This window comes from Camelus ferus, chromosome 8 (genome assembly GCF_009834535.1).
Source record: "Camelus ferus isolate YT-003-E chromosome 8, BCGSAC_Cfer_1.0, whole genome shotgun sequence".
Classification (NCBI taxonomy): domain Eukaryota; kingdom Metazoa; phylum Chordata; class Mammalia; order Artiodactyla; family Camelidae; genus Camelus; species Camelus ferus.
In genome coordinates, this window is record NC_045703.1 from 29,729,461 (window position 1) to 29,746,162 (window position 16,702).

General features: G+C 40.3%; 1 protein-coding gene across 8 annotated transcripts in view; it reads left to right on the forward strand.

Moving 5' to 3' along the window:
* The window catches only part of ARMC2 (armadillo repeat containing 2), a 116,392-nt gene that overhangs the window by 22,382 nt on the left and 77,308 nt on the right, over nt 1-16,702 (forward strand). For 7 of the 8 annotated variants that reach the window (XM_032484666.1, XM_032484664.1, XM_032484663.1 and 4 more), the window contains 3 exons: nt 4,924-5,000; nt 9,290-9,388; nt 13,422-13,597. In XM_032484666.1, coding sequence (XP_032340557.1) covers nt 4,924-5,000; nt 9,290-9,388; nt 13,422-13,597 — 352 coding nt within the window. The remainder of the gene's footprint in view (nt 1-4,923; nt 5,001-9,289; nt 9,389-13,421; nt 13,598-16,702) is intronic. The other variant, XM_032484665.1, reaches the window with a different exon arrangement.

Sequence of the window (16,702 nt, forward strand, 5' to 3'; positions counted from 1 at the left end):
GAGACATTTTCAAATGTGGATGGACTTGGGGACTATCGTGCTCATGCACTTCCTAGAAAATTCTTTGACAACAAAATGATGAGTCAGAATTCAGAACTAAGAAATGAAGAAGCTATGGTAAAAGCATTCCTGGTGAGTATTGGCTCATACTGAATTAAAACTGAACAGCTCTGAAAATGATGCTTATGGAACAGAAACCTTGACAATGTAATATTAACATAAACAACCAAAACTGGTACTTGGGAGGAAGTATGAGTGACTTAATTTGCTTCACTTTATAATACAGAGTGGGTTTGTCAGTAGCTACAGTCTGAAATTGAAATACATCATTTAAAAAAAGAATGATTTCAGCATCCTAATGTTTTCCTTTATTTTCTTCCTTAACTTTAGAGGGATCTTTTAGAAACTAATATCTCTTGTGAAGACCCATTCATCTGAAGTTCTACAGTTTCTTCAGTTTCACCTCCATTTCCATCTCCTTGTTATATTCAAGTAAAATTTATACTCCATACTTTTCAATTACAATGACACGTGTGGTATGACCCCATTTATATGTATCCTTTACCGCCCCTTCCCTCCAAGTCACCCTTCTGTTCTTTCATTCTTTTATCTTTTCATCTGAATATAAGAAAAATATGTCTGGAATGATGTCTGCCACATATTAACGATGTTTATTGTTGGGTAGAGGTGATTTTTAAAATCTTCTTTGTATTTCTTACATTGCCTGGCCTTAAAAAATAATAAATACATAATTTTTTTTCAGAAATAATGAAGTCATTCTTCTTTTAAGAAATTAAGGGTAACGTGGCTGCAAAACTGTGCACGTTTACAAACCACAGGCACTGACCAGCATGATTTTGTAGAATCTCACCTTATTCAACAGTTTCTGTTTGATAAGCATTTCTTGATAAGCAAAGCGCCATGCTAGCGGGATTAGGAGATACAGAAATGGACCTTGACCTACAGAAATGGAACCTTACCAATCTCTCAGGCTCTGCATTCGTGCAAGGGTGGTCCCTGCACCAGCAGCATTGGCACCACCTGGGAACTTGTTAGAAATGCAGGATCCTAGGCCCCTCCCCAGACCTGCTGAATTAGAATTGGCAGTTTTATAAGGTATCTAAGTGATCTGAATGCACACATGTTTTAGAAGCACTGTTCAATGATCACTTCTAATTCTGGAGGAATGAAAGGAGAACTGCTTTATCTACATATGTGAGAAAAGACAAGAATTGACCAACACAGTGATCTGACCACCAAAACCGCTCATGCAGTTTTAGGCTCCATTATTTAGAGTCTCTCTTTGCTCCTTGGGTCATACCTTTAGCCCAGTGCCGGCTTCCAGACTTTTAAAAGGATCCAGACAAACTGACACTGTCTCCAAGTATCTGAACAGGCTGGTGAAGAGATTTCAAACCGTGTCATATAAGGAAGCTTTGAAGGGACTGGAGTTTATTAATGACGTCAATGATGACAGCTTCAATAATAGTGAAGACTTACTGAGTACTTACTACGTGCCTGGAACTGTGCTAAACAGTTCCACATTAGAGCATTTCATCCTCACAACAGTCTTTATTTACCACCCCCTCATATGTAGATGAGGAAACCAAAGCCTAGGTAAAAAATTGACCTGAGGTCACACAACTAGCAAGTGGTAGAACCAAAGAATTTAAACCATAGGAGATGAGTTTAAATATTTGAAGGGTTGGCAGGAGGAAGAAGGATAAAGATTTATTTTATTAGTAGAACCAAGATCAATGGGTAGAAGTTACTGGGAGACAGTTCTCCGTTGAGTAGAAGGCCATCTAGTCTTCTTTAGCAAAGAGGGGGTTTTCTTTTCTGGTTGCCTCTCTCCCCACTTCACTCTTTCTGTGGGACTTGAGCTGTGCTGCTTCAGAACTGGCCGGATTGGACAGTTCTTCCTCGTCCTCATCTTCTTGGACCTGTTAATCATTCTTACCTATGCAACCTGCTGGACCTCGTGAGAGCATATTTTCTCTCTCTTCTTCCTTTGGACTCCTCTTCCCCTTTCTGTCCTTTACCCATAACTATCTGACAAGGCCATGTCCTGAGATTCTAGTCTTCAAGCCACCCTTCTGATGACTCTGGTCCCAGTGTACTGCTTTGACCTTTAATGGACCTCCTTTCCTGATTTCCCCATCTCCTTTGCCAACACTTTATTTTTCATTAGAAACTCAACATGGCAAAACCCAGACTTGCTTTACCTTTCAAACTGTTCTATTCTCTAACCTCTCATTTCTGTTACGGCAGCTCTGCTGTCCTGTTCCTCCAGGGCAGCCTTCTCTTTCTTCTGCCTGAAATCAACCACCAAATCCTATCAATTTTCATTTATAGGATCTCCTGAATTTGTTCCTTCTCCTCCAGTCCCACTGTCACCCTCAAAGAATTAGTCCTTGTTACCTCCCTCCAAGTCTCCTAAATACTCTTATCATCACATAACTCCAAATCTCATCATTTCCTTGTATAAGAACCTAGGACAGTTCCTTATTGCCCAACAAACTGGGTCCATTGATTCAACCCAAAGTTTCAGGCAGCTGTTCCCAATACCTCCCAGCAGAAACCTATTCCTAACTTGTTGGCCCTGTGCAATTACCCCCTGCCCTGAGCACCCCCACTGCTCATGCCCCTCTTTACCTTCACCCATGCTACTCCCTTCCTGAGAGTAGTGTTGTCATGTGCTAGTTCAGCTTTTGTTCTTTTAAGGCCCACCTTGTGGTCTACTTCTCCCTCTCAGTAATCACTTCCTTCTCAGCATCTGTTCCTTGTAACCTGCTGAATTTCACATTCAAGTACTTGATGAGAGACTCCATTAGAATTTTCCATTAAAAAAAAAGTTACTTAGTTTCTCAAAGCAGATTTGAAACTTCTGGGTAACACCTTGTATGTTCTCTCTCACAGTGACACTCAGCCCTGGGCTGCTCAAGACAGGTGCTCGTAGACTTGCAACAAGAGAAAAAAATATTGACAATTTATTAAGTTCTTCAAATGTACCAGTCACTCTACTCAGAAGAGATATTGCTTTCATTTTAAGAAAAGGAAACTGAGGCCAAGAGTTAAGTAACTTGCTCAAGGCCATGTGGCTGATAAGAGTTGGACCCAGGACTTGAACCCAAGTAGTTTGGGTCCAGACCCTGCACACTCAACCACTGTACCATGATGGTCACATGGAGGGTTAGTGAATACCAATCCTGTGCTCTTCTTTGAGAACCAGTAGGACCCAGCACTGTCAAGATTTGATATATGATAAGAAGGACCCTTCTTCCCCCTCCCCCCCCCACCTCACCCAGAATGGAGATACACAAATGTGGTGTTTAGAGAGGCAGCCTCATCACAGCCCTGTCCTCAGGGAGGGTGGGTCAGGGACTTGGAAAAGCCATTGGATGCAAACTCTCCTGCTTGATTTCAGTAGCTGTTTAGGACAATAGTGAAAAGAAGGGCTTGCCTTTATGAACCTCCAACTCTTCTGTTATTTCTAGGCGTGGTAAGTTGGGGAACTTCCTTGGCCTCACACCCTGCCAAACTTTTGGTATTTTATCTTTTCATGGAGGTTGATCTCCTTTATTTCCATCTTCTTTGAGATCTGCTCCATTTGCCTCTCTGCTCCCAGGGTGTTGACAGAGAGGATCCCACCCCCATTTCCTTCCTTGATTGACCAGGATGTCTCGCTACCAGATCTGTGTTTTCACTGTGTATAAAAATAAAGCAATTATTTCAGAGTGTTAAATATTGAGACCCTTTTTTGAAGATTAACTCAATCTTTTCTCTATTGTACAATAAAAGAAAGTGTTAAGTTTTTTTTTTTTAAAAAAAGAAAGTTTACAGAAAAAGTGATATTTGGAGAAACTAATCCTTGGGGCAGTAGTAAAGGCCAACGGCCAAGACGCTGAACTGAATATTCAATGGAGATCTCACTACACAGGAAGCAGGAGCAATGGACAGACATATGGATGCTCATGGGTGGCCCTGGCCATGTGTGTGCTTTCTTTATGATTTTTGTGGCAAATACTATATTTGATGGCAAAAATGAAATTTTGTTGTACAACTTACATTGTTATTTTCTTGGTGTTTTTTTTTTAACCGTGGAATTTTGTATATATATTTCAAAGTCAGTATTTTAAGTATCAGCTCTAGCTAAGGAGAAGTTATGTCCTTCATAGACCATCATTACACTGTATATAAACTTAAAAATACCAAAACCCAAAACAAACCCAGGCACATAATCCTTCTGTTGGCCAGCCACTACATCTTCATTTGGAACACAAAATATTTGCCATCTTGGGACTGCCTGAATTTATCTTCCTTTTTTTTTTTAACACTTAAAGTGCTTCTTTAAAAAAATATTTTTTAGAGAATATCGGTTTAATTAATTTTGAAATGGAGACAAGAGACGTAGTGAATTGATGGAAAGAGCGGGGAACTGGAAATTATGAGACCTGAGTTCCAAATCTGACCCCGCTGTGTGATCCTGGGCACATCTGCCCAATTAGGAAACAGTTTTCTTGTCTGCAGCGTGTGAGTGAGGGCTCTCCAGCTCCTAAACACTATGCTTTTGTGATTCAAGCATACCAGAATTCTTTCTTTTTGTAACAGTGACCTCTTGTGGTGTGGATCCTTCTTCCTTTTTTTGATTTGCAAAGTAAACTTTGGATTTATTTTGTCATCATTGTTATTTCTAGTAACTACATCTCATATTGTTAAGTGAATCTGACTTGTTTTTAGCAGATAAATCTTAGTTGGAAATCAGAGGTTGATTAAAATGAGATATAGAGCACCAAACTCCATTTTATACACAATTCCCTGCAGTTTCTTCCGAAGTTGTGTTTAGCTCACTCTTGACACTTACAAAAAGAGAAATGCTTTGGTGTTTGTGCTGAATGTTGTGTATATTCCTCTTCCTCCCAGGGACCAGGGGAAGAGGCGTTCGAGGGCCTCCTCATGCCCCAGCAGCTCAGACCAGAGCAGGCTGGACACCAAAGCAGGTGAGGTGTCCGTGTTCTGAGAGGTCCCCCAACACTCCTTCATCTTATCCTCGGCATCTCCATCTGTAGGAAAATCTTTTGCACAAAAGATGTCTGATGTTGGCTCACTGTTTGGAAATTCTAGGAACTTTGTCCAACTTACACATCAACTTTTGTTTTTATAAATTTTTATTATTTTGACAGCAGTCTTAGCACTTTTACCTTTAGCCTGGCTCTAGTGCCTCAAACATCTAAAATTACAATCTTAATGACTGCGCAGACATTATTTTGTAAAAGCATTCAGAAGGTTGCAAAAAGTAGTTATTAAGTTCAAAACTTGAGTCAACACCGTGGCTCACTTAAAGGAAACTGTATTAACTATATGAAGCCAGCCCTCTGTGGCTTTAAACTGTTTGAGAAAATATAAATCACAGACTAGAAATGCTGCCCAATGTGTTCATGCAATGGAATGCTGCAGTTAGAAAAGTGAACTTGAGTACATTTATAGTATTGAATGAAATGAGTACAAACATAACATTACATGAAAAAAATTAAGTTTGAAAAACAATGGCATGTGGTGTTTATGGATACAGTTCTCTGTGGTAAACGTGTAAAGTGAAGCATGTAAAAGAGAAAGAACCACTCGACTTAGAGTGATGGTAACCTTCGGGGAGGGGAACACAGAGGGCACTGACTATGTAACGTTGATCTCTTTGAAATAAGGAGGAGCATGAAAATACAGTTAATATTTGCTTAAACTATTTGTGGGTACACAGGTGTTTCTTATATTCTTTGTGTACATATATACAATATATATATATATATATTGGTGTGCATGAAATTTTATGAGACCAAACTAATAGTCAGTTCAGAAATACATTTAATGATCGTCAAAACTAATTTCTTGTCAATAAAATGACTTCTGCGACCAACAGGAATTTCTGTCGTACTCAGGAAAATCTTAGACTGATTTCCGCGTCAGCGCTGTTGCTAAGCGTTTTACATGTACGTGCTAAAAACAGCAGCCAATAAACATCGTGTCAAGTTTTTGTGTCCAAAATTCAAAGCTGCGGTTAAGAACTATAACCACTGAGACAGCAGAATCTTCAAAAACATGCTGAAATTTCTGCCTGACTTACCCAATTTCCTGTTGAATCATAATTTTTATATTTAGCAAACTGTGAACCTAGACGAAAGTGCTTTCTAAAATATTAGACTGTTGCCCAAGACTGAGGCAAACTTTATCATTTGTGGAGCTTAAGAAGTAATCACGTGATTCTAGGCTTTGGTTTCTAGAGTAGAAGCCGGATTATGGTATGAAATGGGATTTTTGCAGAGAGCAGAGTTGGAGGATACACAGCTGTTCCTGGGAGAGGGTTGAAAGCAAACCCTTATACCACAGTGTCCGGCTAACTTCTGTTCTGAGAAGAAACAAGTCTTAGAAACATTTAGAAGGGCCTGCGAGGGCCTTTCCTTTCCAAAGGCTAAATAAACTGCTCTGTGATTTTTGACTCACCCCTGTAATTCAGCAATTCCTGGGGTGAACGTGTTATCTGTTTCATTTGTCCTGAGAAACAGTTTGATAATTGTGGTTTCTCATAGAGCTGTTCTACTAAAGAGTGTGCTGCATGGAAGTTAAAAATACTGATTTGAAGCTGTTAGGCTGGAAGTCAGTATTTCTAATCAACTTAAGTGTGTCATAAATATTTGTTGGTTAAATTATTTGCCTGGCTTATTATTGCCTGGCTTTTCCCTTGCCTCGATATAGATTGATTTTATTCACTTACTTTGGATTTTGAATGTGTCCGTTACCTGGGAATATAACCAACCATGTTTTCTGTACTGTACTGTACTGTTTGAATACTCATGTTTACTTTTTGAATTCTTATCTGTAATTTATCCATGTTAGGGAAGACTCGTAAAAGTAATGATCCAAAAGATGGTTTACAGCCCTTAGTCTACAGTTCTGAAATCCCAGAAGCTCTGAAAGCTGAATTATTATTCAAACTCATTTAGTGGCCATGCTTGACCTGACCTGATGGGACACCAACGATAGTCTTTGTTTCATTAGTGTGAATATCCAGCAGGGTGCTGCCCCAGAAAACCCCACTGGTGGTGCTGTGTGATATGCAATGTAGGCACCGTCCTGCCTTACTCAAATTCAGGTTTTTCTCAGTCCCCAACCACATCTGGCCCCAAAGACTTGGGTAAGGGATTGTGAAACTGTACTGCTATGGACTGATTTTGTCCTAAAGACAGTTCAGCTGTGTGTTATGGTGAAGTCTTGTTTATGGGTCCAAAAGATTGTGTGTGACCTCACTATTAAAATTATTGACAGCACCTGCACTGTTTAATGACAGCTTTGCTGACATTCTTTCCATCTGCTTTTGCTGCTCAAGTGCTCTTCATGCCCAGTGTGTGTCGTTCCCTCTTGGTATTAGGAAGTTTTGATAAAAGGCAAACCTGGACTCACACCTTGGGGTGGTGGTCTCCAACACGGAGCATGTCAGGGGAAGGCCTGTGCACTGGGTGGGGTAGCTTTCTTGCTTCTCCTGGGTGGCATCATTACCGCACACTTGGAAAATTTAGTATGTGTTGTATATATATATTTTTTATCTTTAAGAATAATACAACTGCATGAGAAGTCTTGAAAAATATAAGAGCGCATAAAAGAAATTAATATCCCATAATCCCAATAGCCTGGTGATGATCATTGTTACCCCATTTTACAGAGGAAAAGTGAAGCAGCTTCCTCAAAGTCAGCTAGTAGGTGACAGAGCTAGGACTCAAACCCAGACAGTGACTTCAGAACTGGTGCTCTTAACAGGTCTTCCTGGTCAGCTTGTCTTGGTTTTTAGTCAAAATAACTTAAAAATATACAGGCCACACACCCTCTCTCTACTCTCTCTGTCTCTGAGGAACCCTCTGATTGTCCCTATGATTTTTTCTAACTCTCCACATGACATTTTTAGGGTCCTGGCACCCTCTGTGTGGGCACTTAATTGGTACCAGGTCCGCTGTGTGCAGGCACAGACTCCCTGAATCAGTATAGGCAGGGTACTGAGTGGGGGCTTTAAAGGGTGGACTTCAGAGAAGGAAGGCCGAGGGTTCCATCTCTAGCTCTGCTCCCGAGTGCCCCGCACGTCAGTGCCCCCTCCAGCTGTACTGTTTTAGATCTGGAGATCTTGCCTGTGTGAAACATAATCATGATTTGCAGTTTCTAATATGAGTTAAATTTCTCCCCAGAGTTACCTTTTAGTTTGCCAGTTAGCTGCAGGGCAGAATAGCGTAGAGGTCAGGTGCAAGGGCTGTGGACCTCTATGACCTTGGGTAGGTCACAGTACCCTGGAGCCGCACTTTCTTCATCTAGAAAACGGGGACAACTTGGGGACCTCCTGTAGTGTTGTGACAGAAATTAAACACAGGCCTGCTGGCTCTGAAGTACGCAGGCTGTGGGAGCTATTACTCTTCTCCAGCCTGTGTTCCCAGGCAGCACCTCCTCTCCCCGATCCAGTGAAATCTTACAGCCCAATACACATCAAACAGCAGTGCCCTGTTTGTTGGTTTTTCAATCAGGGAAGTGAAATCATATTTATGGGGTGTCACTAGATGCTAGGCACTGGGCTCAGAGCTTTGCCTATATCATGTCTTTTAATTCTCATAACCCTGAAGGCAAATATATTAATCTCTGTTTTGCTGATGAGGCTCAGAAAGGATAAGAAACCAGACCCCCGTCACCCAGTGCGTCAATAATGGAGTTGGGATTTGAATTGAGATCTGTCAGCACCCAGAGCTCAGTCTTTTCCCACAGCCCCACACAAAACCACCAGAGTGGACGGTGCTGGCCCCACAATGATGTGGACATTTTATGTTCTATAGGAAAGTCCCTACAGGCCTCCCTTTTAGAAAAATTTTCATTAAACATTTTCAAAATCCTTATTCTTTCTATACATCTGTAGTTTTCTATTTATTCTACATTACAGAGGAATACATTTAAGTTACAAATGCAAACAGTACAAATTGGTTGCCTCACTAATAATTTCAGCATTTACAAAGCTTAAGCCTTTATGCAGTGTTCCAATCAGAGTTTAAAGTTCTGATTTCTTTACATTATCTTATTTGAGTTTCATTTGGGGGTGATTTTATTAGAAGACATGTAGTTCTAAATAGAATTAGTTGGGCTTGGGGGGAAATGCATAATTTAATTCTAGGGTTTATTACTTTTGGGGGTGAATAACAGACTAGTGACGGTGCTTCAGTTTCAACTCCTTTTTCACAGTTCTTTCTCCTGTTCTGGGTTTTCTTTGCAGGCTCAAAGGCTGACTTGCAAGAAAAGGATACAGAAATAGAAGTAAATGAAGTGTTTTGGAATACAAGGATCATACCGATTTTGCATGAATTAGAAAAGAGTAAAAAACTTTTTTTTGTTTTAAATCAAAAATATCTATTATTTATATGTTCCTCGTTGCCCTGATATTTTCAGTACACTTTGACTATCATTTATGTGAATGTATTCAGAAACAAATGAAGTCATCTATTGATTTACCCAGTAATGTATGTTTTAGATATTATATGTAAACCTAATTTTTAGTGAGTATAGTTATATAGCAGCAAGAGGGCCTACTGCTAAAATTCCCCTTGGAATATAAATGATCACCTCCTCTGCCCAAGGAAATGCCGATCTGAACTCCCTAGTGTGGCACTTCATGCAAAACAGTGAACAAGACAGGTTTCAGGCCTTTGAAACTTTGTCTAAGTCTCATAGACTGGCATCCTTGGCAGGTGTGCCCATGATTTTCTAGATCCAAATGTATACGGTCAGCCCTCCATATCTCCAGGTTCTACATCCATAGGTTCAACCAACTGCGGGTGGAATTTTGATCCATGGTTGGCTGAAATCATGGGTGCAGAACCTGCAGACCAACTATATGCAGGGCCAACTATCCTACACTATTTTATACATCTGTGGATTCTGTTATATGCCGGCATCCTGGAACCAATCCCCTGTGGATCCTGAAGGAGGACTGCATGTTCTGTTTTTCTAAGTTTGAGTGCACATATCAGAGATGCCACTCAGAGCAGGAAGTAGCCTGGGATGTGTCCAGCCCTTGCCCTCCAGAACACCCCAGCAATGAAGGCCCACAATCCATGAGTCTCTGCCAGAGTGACCTATGGAAGGCTTGTCAGGGGAATGTCCCTCCACCTTCTGTCCCTTTGCTGCTCCTCAGGGATTCCATTGTTGAAGCTGAAACAGGTTCCCCTGGAGTGGTAGTCCTGGCCCCAGGGCTGGATCTGGTGCCTGACCCGTCTGACCCATAGCACACATTAGGTCATCACTAGCAACTGGAATAAGTATTCCTTACATGAGTGAACCAGCATGGCAGCCACAGGGATGAAGCCCTAGGAGAAGCTGGGTAGTGAGTCCTTCCCACTAACCAAACAGGGAAGTTGTACAAAAGACCTACTTCCTTAAATGTTCAAATGACCTCACCCCTCCTGGGCTCTCTGATGGTGCATGGTGGTGTTCATGGTTAGAGTGAGAGCCCTGGACAGGGTTTCTGGTCCTGGTGCTGCTAACCAAGCAAATGGCCGTGGGGAATCACCTAACCTGTGTGGGCAGTAGTGTCCTCGCCTGCCAGGTGAGGCGTGGGTGAGGCTAGATCATCACCAAAGTCCCTGGCAGCTCGAAACCCTGAGAACAAGACCAGGATGACTTTGTCCTCTCTAGAGCCAATCATGTTTGCCCTCGTGTTAGTGAGCCTGGTTAACTTTGGGTCTTTATTTTAGGAGATGTGCATAAAAACTAATGAGAAGAGCAGTCAGTCTGGGCAAGGGTTAAAGAAGAAAACATACTAGGAACAGCACCGCGGGGAGAACAGGGGGCGGCACAAAGGCCTGTCTTGGAGAAAGGCTTCAGCCTGAAGGATTTCAAGAGGGCTCTGCAGGCTCTCACCACAGGCGCCAACAGAGGAAACTTATCAGGAGTTGGGGATTTGAAATGTGGTTGGCTGACTCTTTGAGATTTTTTTCTTTTTTCTTTTTTTTTTTTTTTTTACTTTTTTATTTTGACGTAATTTCAGACTTACAGAAAAGTTGCAAGAATAGTACAAAGAAATCTTGCATGTTCTTTCCTCAGATTCCCCAAATATTAACATTTTACCACATTTGCTTTGTCCTTCTCTATCCCCCTTCCTCCCTCTCCCTCTTGCTCTCTTTTTCACTATACACCCCATAACACACACACATTATTTTTTTCTCCCTTTTTTGAACCACTTGAGAACAAGTTGCCATCATGATGCTCCATATCCCTAAGTACTCTGATATTTTTAGAAACGTGGGCATTCTGTTGTATATCTGGAAATTACCATACAATTCTTAAAAAACCTTACTCAGATTTTGCCAGTTACACTAATAATTTCCTTTATAGGAAGAGAAAATCCCGGGTCCAATTATTTGTCATGTCTTTTTGTGATCTTGACATATTTGAGAAGGGGCCAGTTATTTTGCAGACTGCCCCACAAGTTGGGTTTGTCGGGTATTTTCCCACCATTAGATGCAGGTTAGGCATTTGGGGCAGGTGCACAGCGTAAGTGGTGCCATGTCCTTCTCTGTGCCTCATAACAGGAGGCACATGATGCTGATTTGGCCCATTAGTGGTAATATGAACTTTGATCACTTGGGGAAGGTGGTATCTGCCAGGTTTTTCCCCTGAAGAGTTACTATTTTTCCCTTGGTAAGTAATAGGTATCTGATGGGGAGAAGATACTTTGAGACTTCGTTGCTTTCTGTTACTCATCAAACTTTTACCCACTAGCTTTAGCCCTTTGAGAGTCTCCATAGCTCTTAGATTCAAGTTGTCTTTTGAAGCTACGTGGCATTTGTAACAAGCCAACTGGTAGAAAGAGCTAAATTAATCAATAGTTTGCCATTTGACCTGTGAGCCTTCCTTTTTAATTTCTTTTAAGCTAAAAACAGCTACTCTTGAGTAGAACCCACCAGGCTGAAGCGTCTGTGGCAGGAAATGTTAGAAGAATATCTTGAAGCCCACCCACCGCTGCAGAGAAGCCCACAGCCTGGACTTGGGTTTTGCGAAGAAACTGCCAGTAACAGAAGAATAAAACAACGAAACAAAAGTATTTCTTACAATAGAGCTCAGGTTTTCCCCTTTATTTAAAGTTAGTCTAAGTCATTTCCCATCAATTCATTTATTTAAGTGCATAACTGAAAGGCACTGAAGGTTACTTGACTATTGAGGTTTAAAATTTTTTCTTAGATGTTATTGTTGAAAAGAGCTAAAAATGGCCTGAGTCATTTCCTTCTGCAGGCGCACACTTCCTGTATGTGGGCTTTCAAGAGCACATTATGGTATTTATTTAAGATTGGTTTCCTACTTTTAAATTGTGTGATGGAGTCTATCAGAGATAATATTTTTCAACCGAATGCCCTACACCTTGGATTATTAGGTTTCCTTTTGTGGTCTAGTCTGTGTGCTCCTTTTCTCCTTTGCATGCCTCTGAGGGTGGCTACCACTCTCAAAAACTCCTTTCCTCAGAATTCTGATTATAAAATGAATGTTCTGAGTCTGCCCCGTTTCCTAACTAAAGTCTCTTTTTCATTCTCTTCTTTGCTTCCCCCCACCTCCAAATAATGGTGGATGTGGTGACATTTTGAGATTTTTGTTCCACCTGAGCCCTCTTTTCTCAGATAAAGAGCATTATTCTTATAGGGAAATATTGATCGTTGTTTTCATCAATAGATAAATTAGAAAATGAATACATACTGATATTGTTACAGGCTGTCAGCATAGTCCTCTCACTGTACCACGCACTGTACAAAGACACGTAAGTCTCACTTAGCATGGCGTCTATTTGAGGCACTGGACATAGAACCCAACATGCATATATTTGTGAAAAATAACAGTGCAAGGTAATGTTCGTTGACTGTGGCATGTTACATCTTTTCTGGAGGAGCCAGAACATACACAGAGCCTTGAAGGACCAAAATCACTAGGGATGAGGTTAAGGAGAACATTCTGGGCCAGTGGAGCTGTGCAGCCGAGGGTTGAAGGTGGAGACACAAGGGAATGCTTCCACGGCATTGAACAGAGCCTCTGTGGAGGTGGAGGGTGTTTGGAATAAAGGAGACCAGCTGAGCTAATGCAGTTCCACCCTTTAATACGCTCTTTGAAAGACTGTGTTCTAGATCAGCTAACTGATTAGTAAATAAGTCAACATGGTAGATGGAGCAACAAAATGAAAAAAAAAAGGAAATGAAAATGGTAGATGGAAATGATAAGAAAAGGGGGGGAAAAAACAAGGGTTCAGGAATTTGAAGAGGTCCAGGTAAATGATTCTGGGGTTTTACTTACACTGTCTGTGTTTGACATGCTTGAAAACTTGACCTTAACGAGTAAGTTCTGCTTTACTCTTTTTGCCCTGACAGAAGAAAACATTGAGATGCTGTGTGCTGCTTGCACACAACTTCATCACACGTTAGAGGAAGGAAGCATGCTTGGAAATAGATTTAAGAGAAGAACTATTCTCCTGAAGACCCTGTATAAACTAGTTGATGTTGGTTCGGACTTGCTCAGCCTTAAACTTGCAAAAATTATCCTAGCAGTAAGTTTTTCTATCCTCTGGTCTTGTAGACTGTAGCACATAAAAGTTCTGTTTAATGCTTTATTTGTAAATATTACAAAAAAGAATAGAAATGCAGTATGTTCATTTAGAACCTTGAAAAAAAAATTCAGGCGGTAAACTGACATCCCAGAATTTGATCAGAAAGTGCTATCTAAGGAACTAAGGCTGAGGACAGAGAAAATGTTCAAAGTCTTACATATGGGCTGTGGCTAGGTTTTAAAAAAAAAAAAAAGTGACCGTAGATAAATGCACTCAAAACAGTTGCTCAAGTAACTTGACTAGAGATCGGTATCAGAGAGTGCAGACTGTGGTTTCTGCCCTGTGGCTTCTGCTGGGTGTTTGATTCTGTCATATGATTTAATAAATAACTTTAGATAACTCAGGCCGTGGACATAGTGGCCAGGTGCTTTATGAGCCCGCAAGAAACAGAAAAACAGCTGCCCAGTGTCATGGGAAGGTGGTCATAGAAGGCTCCTGTGAAGTGTTAGAAGAAAAGGCCAGCCACCAAATAAAAGTCTCTAGAAGCTCTGTCTCAAACAAAATGATCATTGTTTGAGTACAGCCCTTTGTTGTCACAGCCATAAACAGTTGGAACCAGAAGATAAGACACAATTATTAGAGAACGTTCTAAGAGAACCGTTAAAATGAATGAAGCTTTGTTTACCAAGTTTCATAAAAGTAAAAGCTATTATGTTAACACCCATAATTCATACAATTTAAAATCGTGAAGTACACAGTGAAGGTAAGCGTTGGCATCCTTACTAATAGTTCAGGAAGAATTCCCACTGTTCCTTATTTTGAAGTCTTTCCTAAAGTGGAATATTCTGACTACGTATTCTGTGCAATTTGCTGGAGAAGTACAATCTTATTTAGCTGCCATCCTAAACTCTTCACCCTCTTTGTAAAAATTGTGATACGATATGTGATGCAGAAAGCAACATTTCTTTGAAATAGCAATTTCAGTAGTATTTTAATCCCCTCTCGTTGATGACAATTGATGAGTCAACTTTAATGAAACAGAAAGCGCATAAACCACAGGGAGTATTTAAAGTCAGAAGTTCTGAGTAGAGATGGAAAGATAACTACATGCTTGCCCAGTTCCTTCTCTGGCCCTGGATTTGGGGCACCTCCTGGCCAGGGAGAGCCCCGTGGAGACTGGAGGACCCTACTGGTGTTGCTGCCCTGGACAAGACGCAAGTGGCCAGCTGCCCCAGGAATGCCTTTGTTTGTCATCTGGATCCTTGACATTTTGCTACATACCAAGCCCAAAAAATAAATAAACAAAAGAGAGAAAGAGAAAGAAAGAAGGAAGATGCCATGGATTCATTAATGCTTTGCAGAAAAAATAATATCTTGGTTATTAAAGGTACCATTCAAGTTAGTTATATACATGGCACAATTTAACTGTTTTAGGGCAAAGGGCTGAGTGATCAGCCAGGCAGTGAACACATTCTGAACAAAATCTGTGTTTAGATAAAGCCCTTTCCATGACACTGACCGCCTTTCTGAATCAGGGACAAGACTCTGCTAGGCTACGATCAGAGTGCAGAGATGGGCAGGCTGCCCCTTCTGAATAACTGTAGGACCATGAGTTTAGGAATGACCTTCAAGGCCATCAAGTCCAACTTCCCATCTTCCACCTGAAGCTCCAGTAATGCTCCACAAGACACTTGTTTCCCTTAAACCTTGGTGATGGGGCTCTATGTAAATTTTAAAAAGAGCAACACCATAAAAAGCTTTTGAAGAAAACAAAAATTTGACAAAAAACTAAAGATATATGGAAGTAAAAAAATTTAATATTTATTTATCTACTGGTTTAATATTTAATAATTCAGACTTTAAAATTATTTATAGTTTAAAAATCCAGTGTAATGAGTGTAATGTTAATTGTTCTGATTTCTTGCATTCTTCTGTTAAGTGGGGGTTTGCCAGACAGCTACTTTCATTTTAACCTCTATCAAAAAAACTTACAAAAATATGTTTGCCTATATTAAGATTCTTTTAGAGTACAAAAGATATACAGTGTGAATGCATCTAGGTTCAAGAGGGGAAGAAAATCTAGCATCCTATAAAGGGGGAAAAACAGGAAAAAAAAATACCAGTATGTCAACAGTGATTATATATAGTGGCAGTGTTATGAGTGATTTTTAAACTTCTCTTTTGTTTAATTTTTCCAAATTTTCTTTAAATAGAATAAACTAGTATGTTTAATGTAGAAGGAAACCACCCCACTCTAAGAACCTACTTGGTGCCAGGGACTCTTGACACTGGGAATACAGGTGAATAAGATCACCCCTGCCCTCAGGGCGGGCAGTGTAACGGGAGAGATGGAGAGTAAACACTTGAAACACCAGAGGGACTGCTGAGCGCTGTGGGAAGAAAATAAAGCAGAGTAAAGGGAACGCCCGTGTTGGGGGAAGTGCTGTTTTATGTAGGGGAACCTACATTCCTTGCATATAATTCAATGTTTTATTTTCTTTTTATGTCTTAAAGTCATAAGTTTTACAGTTGTCAAAAGACAAGGTATAGGAATTTGCTTGGAATGTAAACTGACCTCATAGCAGGCCTGGAAATGGTGGGTTTTGTTCTGTTTTGTTTGGTTTTTTATGAAAACTGACACAAGGTTTTTTGTTTGTTTGTTTTTTTTCCTTTGCTACTTTTCACTAACAACGTAAGACTTGCGTGAGGGGGTGAGGTTAGTTGTGTTCATTCATTTATTCAACTAGTTTCATTAAGTACATAGCACATGCTACATTCCACACATAAAAAGAGTAATGAATCATGGTTTTGACCTCAAAGGCTCACAGTGCAGTAGAAGATTGCCAACGGATTAAAATATATTCCTAAATATGAAGGACAGTATGTATTTCCATCGATACAGAATTTATTTTTCTTTCTAGTCAGCTTATTTTCTGTGTTTTTAAACATCTTTTAAATAACTAACCATTAAAAACATTTTTTTAGGTTTACATTTCCTTTTATCATCCTGAGACCAGGAGAAATTTCCATCTTGCTGTGTATGACAGTTTCTGAAACTTCCAGAACAGAACTTTTTAGACTTGAATGTGCACATGATCCCCTGGG